This window comes from Nicotiana attenuata, chromosome 3, assembly GCF_001879085.1.
Source record: "Nicotiana attenuata strain UT chromosome 3, NIATTr2, whole genome shotgun sequence".
Taxonomy (NCBI): Eukaryota; Viridiplantae; Streptophyta; class Magnoliopsida; order Solanales; family Solanaceae; genus Nicotiana; species Nicotiana attenuata.
Genome location: NC_031991.1, coordinates 65863138 through 65871396, shown reverse-complemented (window position 1 = coordinate 65871396; position 8259 = coordinate 65863138). Strand labels below are relative to the sequence as shown.

Below are 8259 nucleotides of genomic sequence, written 5' to 3'. Positions count from 1 at the left end.
TGAATCCCAGTTTGTTGGGAAAAAAATCTGTTCCCCTCATTTTTTGGTGTTTTTGTTTTCACATTCTTATATTATTTTGTATGATTCATTGTTTCCGGTGCATTTTATTCGCGCCGGGAAGTCTCACATTGGGGGGTAAAGCGCTCCCTAACAAAGGCGACTCCATACTCAGGGGTTCGAACTCGAGACCTCTGGTAAAGGATGAAGGAGTACTTACCACTCCACCACAACCCTTGGTGTAATATAGGGCTAATATATTATAGTTATTCTCTTCTTGTTTTGTTTTTCACAATTATTCACTTCTTGTTACAAACTTATAATCATGTGTCGTGTGCTGTGCATAGGAATTTCAGAAACCACTATTATTTAGTGGCTATTAATTTTCTGTAACTATCATATACATAACTACTTTCTATAGTTAATATTCAGTTGTTACGGTGGTGTATTCGCTGTATTCACGCTTATATATTCAGGAATACATCAGCAAAAAACGCCTAAAAATAAGGGTAGCCAAGTACGCACATGTATTCACATGTATTTTCGCCATGTATTCACTAATACAGTAGTAAAAAGTGCCTAAAATCAGGGCACTCAAGCTGTATGTGCATCTATTCACATGTATTCGCAGTGTTGTATTCATGGATACAACAGTAAAAAGCGCCTAAAATCATAGCAGTCCAGCTGGACGCGCATGTATTCACATGTATTCATGAATACAATTGCAAAAGGCGCCTAAAATCAAGGAAGTCCAGCTGTATGCGCATGTATTCACATGTATTCCCGTTATGTATTCAAGTAACGCCAATCACCTTAAAAATAGATACGTCCAGCTGTCTAAGAGAGAGGAAAATAAAATGGCGTATTTCATGCCTTATTTCATCCCTCAATAGTAGTATATACCATAAATACTAATTCTGCTATAAAATATAAAAGGTAGTTATAGAAAATAATATTTTAAAATAATTTTAATTTATAATAAATAGGATGTATACCTTTGCCGTAGGAGGTAAAATTTCCAATTAGAAACCAAGACTTTAGAGACAGGCCAGAAATCTGGAGTCCAACTATAGAACTCGCTTCTGCTCCAACTGAAGATGGGCTGGGCCTAATCTCGAGGTGATATATAACATGTGGCCCAAACTAGCATGTTATTATTTGGGATTTATTTATTTGAATAATATTCGGAATGGATTAGTCGAATCTTTGTGAAAAAGAAAAAGTGGTTTGCCTATGGGAACTCGCAATCATGAAGCAGCAAATACTGGGATGTTTTAAACAAACTTTGCGGCTCTGTTTTACGCTTTTCACACTTTTTTCCAGTTTCCATAGTCTTTAATCCTTTGCCATGCTAGCTGATGAAATCACTTAAACCCATACGCTTCAATTTACTCCTGACGACTAAGAGCCCGTTTGGATGGACTTGTTGTAAGTGATTTTTAAGCCAAAAGTCGTTGGAATTCTAGCTTTTGGCTTTTGGCTTATTTTTGTGCTTAAAAGCATTTTTTTACTTCATTCAAACACTATAAAATGACTTAAAACCTATTTTGGCTTAAAAGCACTTAAAATAAGCCAATCCAAACGGGCTATAAGAGAAGCCACCCATCATTTCACCTTGAGCTTGCACTTTGTCTTTTTCAACTTCATAATACTCCCTCCGTTCATTTTTACTTAGCATATATATTAAAAATAGATTTTTATTTTTACTTGTCACTTTATGTATATTAACGGAAGAAATTCTTTTTTTTTCTGTTATACCAACAGTATTTATTACTCATTTCTAATCATTTTGTCAAATCCAATAAAATATGCATCAATTAATATGAGTATCATGGTAAATTATGCACTTCATTTATTATTTCTTAAGGGGCGTGGAAAGTCAAAACGTTCCACGTAAAAGTGAATTGGGGGACTACTCATCATGCTTAATATTTTACTTAAAGGTTATGTATGTGATCCTCATTTTTACTTTCTTTCAATAAAATTGTAGGTTTTTATATAAATTAATAATCGTATCGATAATTACTATATGTTTTATTTTATGAAAATACTGAAAAAATATCGAACCGTACCAAATAAATTTATATATGAAAAATATATTTATATATTGATTTAAAAAAATGAAGTATTAGATTTTTTCTTGGGCCTTGGAATTATGGAAACGATTACAAGTTAGCAAGTAATTAAACTCAAAATCCTAATTCCCAAACCTATTATGCCACTCCTACTAAAACTAAATTATTTTAAGCATATACACTAGCAAGACATAAAGTATTGTAGCGATTATGAGTAGCAAACTGCAATATATTGAATATATTTTCTTTCGTATGATTTAGATTTATCGTTTTGAATATTTAATCTTCCTTTAGACTTTATTCTTGAGTCCCAACTTGGTTAATATCTCTCCACTGATACTCGTGTGATTTATATTTTCTGTATTTGCTTAGTTTCTTTTATGCTGTTGTAGAATAGTTGATGGATTTATACTCTAACCATCTTTCATATTTTCTTAATTCATCACAATATAAACAGTAAAAATGTCCATAGAGTTTTGCTAAGTCCAAATATATTATTGCATTATATTTCTACTAGTAACTTTGGTAAAAATTTACCCGCATCGGGTGTTTACACCCAACCAATAAACAAATGACACATATTACTTTATTTAATTCTAATTATTAGTACTTAACCATAGTTAATTACCACGTGTCTTGCACATGATCTTAATTAATAATATGAAAATACTTAATAACCATGCTAGCTATTCCTTGTTATCTTCTAAACAGTACCGTCAACCTATCCCATAGGCCACCATTGGCCATTACGAACTTCGAAAAATAATTTTCTTCTCCTATAATTATTATTATATTTTAATCTTAACCAACCAAAGTATAGGCTCTACTAGGTTTTACTCATCTGACTATAGAAACAAAATTTTCTTAACATCCACCATATATGGATCGAAATTTTAGTCCTCTCATGCACATGTACATATCAGAGTACAAAATTTAGACATGGAAAAATTATTTTGCAGCCTTAAAATAATATAAGGATGAAGCTAAACAAACATATTATATACTCCAATCCGTTGCTTTTAGTTTGTACTCCCCAATCAGTACGTCTTCCAAATTACTGTTTTAAATGAAAGAACGAAAAACACAAGTCCGCAACAAATTAAAAGATACTAAGGACGTGACGGCAATTCTAATGTTTCTGAGGTTGGTTACTTTGAGTTTATGACACTATTATCTTTTTTGAAAAAAAATATTTATTAGAAATAAGACTCATAATATACTTTAGTTTGTTTCCTATGATTAACTTAACTAAGTTGGGTGTAAATACTCGGTACGGGTATGTTTTCCAGTAACTTTTACATGACGTTTTAAAAAATACCGAAAAGTAACCAAACCGTATCGATACCGAGGAGAAACCGATATGATTGGACGGTTTCAAAAGTTTAGTTTTGATTATACATAATTGAATCGAAAAATTTGTATGATACATATTTCATAAATATAACCGGCCGAACCGAGCCATCGACACCCCTAGCGTCACGTTACCCCCGGCGTGGGTCAAGTTGCAATTGTGGGTTGCTACGAAATGTCAGCCCAAAAAAAGTTTAATAGCCCAAAATTTGAAAGATTCTATTTGGATAAATTTATGGCCCACAATATAGGACGGACAAACAATTTAGATAGGAATTTTGACAAGTGTGACGGTTGACAATGACGATCGGGACCTCAACCACAATCTGGTACTCCATTCCTGACATAGCCATATGTATCAACATTCGTTCCCATGCTTTGGTACACGTGACACCTGACTTTATCTTGTTATAAATTCATTCAAACTTATCATTAATATTTATCATTAAATGTTTACAAATCTTCGAGCCATTCATTCATTCATTCATTAATCTTTTAAGGTAGTACAAAGTTCCAATAAGTTGCTTCAAACAGTACTATAAGGGAGCTGAGTGCAACTAAGGTTATTGTAGAAATGGCCAGTACTAAAATTGATGACAAAGTCAGAATTCCTGGTCCTGGGAATTCAAGGTTCTTAATTGTGAGCCACAAAAATGGAGGAATTTGGGACCTCGTACGCTTCGGCATATGGGGCAACAAAGAAAGCGGTGATAAATTTCTTCAATATTCGGCCGGCGGTGGAGCCCTTGAAGAACATTTAATGCGTGCCGACGATAGTGGCGGCGACGACGACGGAGGTGGCGAGGTGCCTGATCATAGATGGGTTATATTTGTGTCCATTATAGTGAGGAAATTAATCGCCATTTTCGGTAAACCAATGGAGTGGATTGGCTATCTCGTGGAGTTCTTCCTCAACCTTTTCTCTCTCAATGGCAATTTTCTTGGCCTTCTCTACAATATCTTGCATGGTAATACTAACAGTTTCTTACTTTTTTTAAAGCTTTTATATGTATATATATGTGCACATTCATGTATGCATGTATATTTTGTATTATTATACTCGGAACGGTTTTACTTTTGGTTGTATGAGTTATTTGGGAATTAAGGATGTTGATTCATGAGTTATATATCAGTCACATCTTCCATAAGGTGCTGATTTTGCTGTTAATGATTTAAAAGTAGCTTTTTTGTTCCGCATTTTGGAAAGGCATTCTTGTAAAAATGATATTCTTGCCATTTGGAAGATGCTCATGATTGATTTGAATATTCACTTTCGAAATTAAGGAACAAAGTATATTTCCTGTAACAATCTGCCGTTATTTCAATGCTTTCATATTTCCCCCTGCTATGCACTACCCTCTAGCTACCATCACTTGACACTTCAGCTACTAAATGATGATTGAAAGTGAGGTAAAACTGAGGACAGACTTATCTTTAAGTTAAATTTTTTTCCAACAGAATATGTGAGAGCAGTTTCATCCGTTCTCCAGCCGAGCGTCTATCGGAAACCGCCTCTCTACCCTTCCAGGGTAGGGCTAACGCTGCATACATCTTACCTTCCCCAGACCCCACATGTGGGAAATTACTGTTGTTGTTGTTGTAGAATACGTGAGAGCAGTTCTAAAAAGTGAAAAACGTGGGTCTCATGACTTTTCTGAGTTTGTTAATCTAGATCAGAGTTTTCCTTTCAAGAAAGTGAACGGCTATTTTGAGCTAACATAAAGTTTGAGTAATTTGGTACGGCAAGGATTTAGCCAAAAATTGCTGCTCTGAAAATTTCTGTCATTTGCGTGGAAAGTGATTGTGAATTTTCTGTATATGAGCATGGTGAATATCATAGAAATGTTTGTTTCACATCAAATATGTAGACGCTTCTTCATTTGCATTACTGAGTATCACTATATGCTTACTGAGTGCTGACTCAAAACATAGTTTGGTGCGTCCAGTACTTTTAAGAAGAATTGTGTCCATTGCCATTAAGATCCTGAGTTTTGTATCTTCTGTAATTATTGATTCATGAACGGAATGTTTCGTGAAAACAGGAAAGGTAGTGATGCCACAGAGAGGCTCTGAAACATTTATAAGTGCTATTGGGCATCTGGATGGGCGTATAAACCTATACAAGAGTGAGGCTTTAACAAAGGAAATTGGAGAACCCGATTTCTGGGGGAAAATTGTTCTAGGACACAGAGCCCTTATGGACCTCTGTATGATGGCTTCAAAGTTGGCCTACGAGAATGAAAAAGTCGTCCGCAATGTTGTAAATCTTCACTGGAAGGTTATGTTATGATTCAGTTTTTCCTTTGCTTTTTTATTTTCATGTTGATTGTTCTTTTACTCTAACTGATGGACTACACTAAGCTTCCTGTGTTGTTTATTAAAACTTAATACTTCTGCTTTCAATAACAGATGCATTTTGTGGATTTCTACAATTGCTGGAATGGTGAGAATTCTACCTTTTGCTTGCCTTCGAGTCATATAAAAAAATTACCATTTATGCACACCCTCTTTCGGAGAGAGTTAATCTATTACGACTTGCAAGTTTCCAGCTTTCAAGGGGAAAATAAAGTTGCACTGCAAACTCGCTTTCCGTCTCATTTATTTTGTGCACCACTGTTTGTGGTTTATTCTCTCTATACATTGAAGGAAATTATGACTCCTTTGCTTCGTCTTTGTTGTCAATAGTTATGGCATTTTCTGATTGGATGGACTATTTGTTTTTGTTCCTCTGTATTTACTGAAACAGATTTCGAGAAAGAGATGTCCACCCAGGTTTTTATATTATGCGATAAGCCAAAAGACGCAAACTTGATATTGGTCAGCTTCAGGGGCACAGAGCCATTTGATGCGGATGACTGGATTACTGATTTTGACTACTCTTGGTACGAGATTCCAAAACTGGGGAAAGTACACATGGGATTCTTGGAAGCCTTAGGTTTAGGGAGCAGAACAAATGCATCCACATTTCACGAACAACTGTTTGTGAATAATCCGAAGTTCACCAATTTAGAAAATGTTGATGCAACTACTGCTCTTTCAGAAAGTTCTGTATCTTCTACCGCATTCAGTGATTCTGATGCACACAGTGGGTCAGATCAGTCGTCTGACTCAGAACGGCCTACTGATACTGGCGAAAAGAAGTTCAGGCTAGAAATTCCGGAGAGGACTGCATACTACGTTGTTAGAAGCAAACTGAAAAGGTTACTCAAAGAGCACAAGAATGCAAAATTTGTTGTTACAGGCCATAGCTTGGGCGGAGCGTTAGCTATATTATTCCCGGCAGTCCTAGTACTACATGAGGAGTTGGATGTCATGGAACGATTATTGGGCATATACACATATGGGCAGCCAAGGGTTGGGAATAGGCAGTTAGGGAAGTTCATGGAAGCCCATTTGGAACATCCAGTCCCGAAGTACTTCAGGGTTGTTTACTGCAATGATCTTGTTCCAAGATTACCTTATGATAATAGAACATTCCTGTTTAAACACTTTGGGATTTGCCAATACTACAACAGCTTATACATTGAACAGGTAATGCTTCGATGCCCTATTACTTTGTAAATAAAATGTTCTCTCTAACCACTTAAGTTTTTTGATGAGTTGGTGACACACTTCAACATGCAACACAGTTTCCTCTACTATGCAGTCAACTTCATTAGTCATAGTGTTCATTGTGAAGATGAATGTGCGTGCTGTGTGGTTATATCTTTGCCTTTGTTTTGTACAGAACGTCGATGAAGAACCGAACCCGAACTATTTTGGGATGAGATTTCTGGTACCACTGTATCTGAATGCTGGTTGGGAGTTAATCAGAAGCTTTACAATGGGTTACATGTATGGATCCCAGTATGAAGAATGTTGGGAATCAGTGATGCTTCGCGCGCTAGGACTTTTTCTTCCTGGAATATCTGCCCACAGCCCAGTTGATTATGTGAACTCCATCAGACTTGGAAAGGCGAGAAGTACACAGATGTCATCCTTTTAGAAAGCTTTTTGTCACAAATAGTGGTTTTATAGCTGGACATTATCATGCATTTCTTATGAGGCTTATGCAGTATGTGTCCTGTTTGATTTTTGAAGATTTTGCTTTTAGTGTTTATGTATGTCAACAATAAACTTATTTCAGTTGTCTTATTAAGAGATGGATTTGCATAAAAGATATTATTCCTCTGGTAATCGTATTAAACATGTTATGCATGTCTTCAGTGAGGCGAGTAGATATAAGATTGTAGATGGTGGTATATGTTATTATACTCTATTTGTAAAATAATTCTGGAAATATAAATGAACATAAACAGAAAATCAATTCGAGCCTACTGAATTCACAGTGTGTCCTTAAGGAATTTAATCCCTTCCTAGTACCCAAGGTTATGGATTATTTCCTCCCAGGATAGAACGAATTATACACTGGTGTAGTGGTACTTCAAACCCCAGTGTTTCAACGAACACAAAGTTCGGTAGCAAATCACACTTACTGTTGCCTTGTTTGATGCTAAAATTATGCAGAAGAAGGAGGAGAAACTCAGAAAATCGTAGTGAAATTCTGAGCAGAATAGTGTTGTATTTATCGGCAAAGTTGGGCTGAAATCTGAAGAGGTACTCTTCAGAATGGCTGTTTATGCAAAACGGCCACAGCATAAATGCCATTACATAAATGGCCATTTACTCAACATAAAGAGGGAAAATAAAGGAAAAATTGAAGGTGGTCCAAAAAGTTAATCAATCAGTTGACCAAATTCGAATCTGAATTCGAAGCCGAAGCCGAAGCCGAACCGAGCCGAGCGAGCAACGACGACGATGACGACGACGACGCGAGACTTGCCTTCTTCTCAACTCT

General features: G+C 35.9%; 1 protein-coding gene across 1 annotated transcript; it reads left to right on the top strand.

Annotated features, from left to right (window-relative positions):
* LOC109223967 lies at window positions 3761–7581 on the top strand. The gene is made up of 5 exons (XM_019388480.1): window positions 3761–4390; window positions 5465–5700; window positions 5832–5865; window positions 6169–6953; window positions 7150–7581. Exons 1-5 carry the CDS (start codon window positions 3997–3999, stop codon window positions 7405–7407), a joined length of 1707 nt encoding a protein of 568 aa, XP_019244025.1. The 5' UTR covers window positions 3761–3996; the 3' UTR covers window positions 7408–7581.

What these genes read in the sequence shown, in the direction of transcription:
- LOC109223967 (XM_019388480.1), top strand. Translation starts at nt 3,997, where the DNA reads ATGGCCAGTACTAAAATTGATGACAAAGTCAGAATTCCTGGTCCTGGG. An exon ending in TTTCTACAATTGCTGGAATG is followed by an intron (nt 5,866 to 6,168) that starts GTGAGAATTCTA and finishes TTACTGAAACAG; the next exon opens with ATTTCGAGAAAGAGATGTCC. An exon ending in ACAGCTTATACATTGAACAG is followed by an intron (nt 6,954 to 7,149) that starts GTAATGCTTCGA and finishes TGTTTTGTACAG; the next exon opens with AACGTCGATGAAGAACCGAA.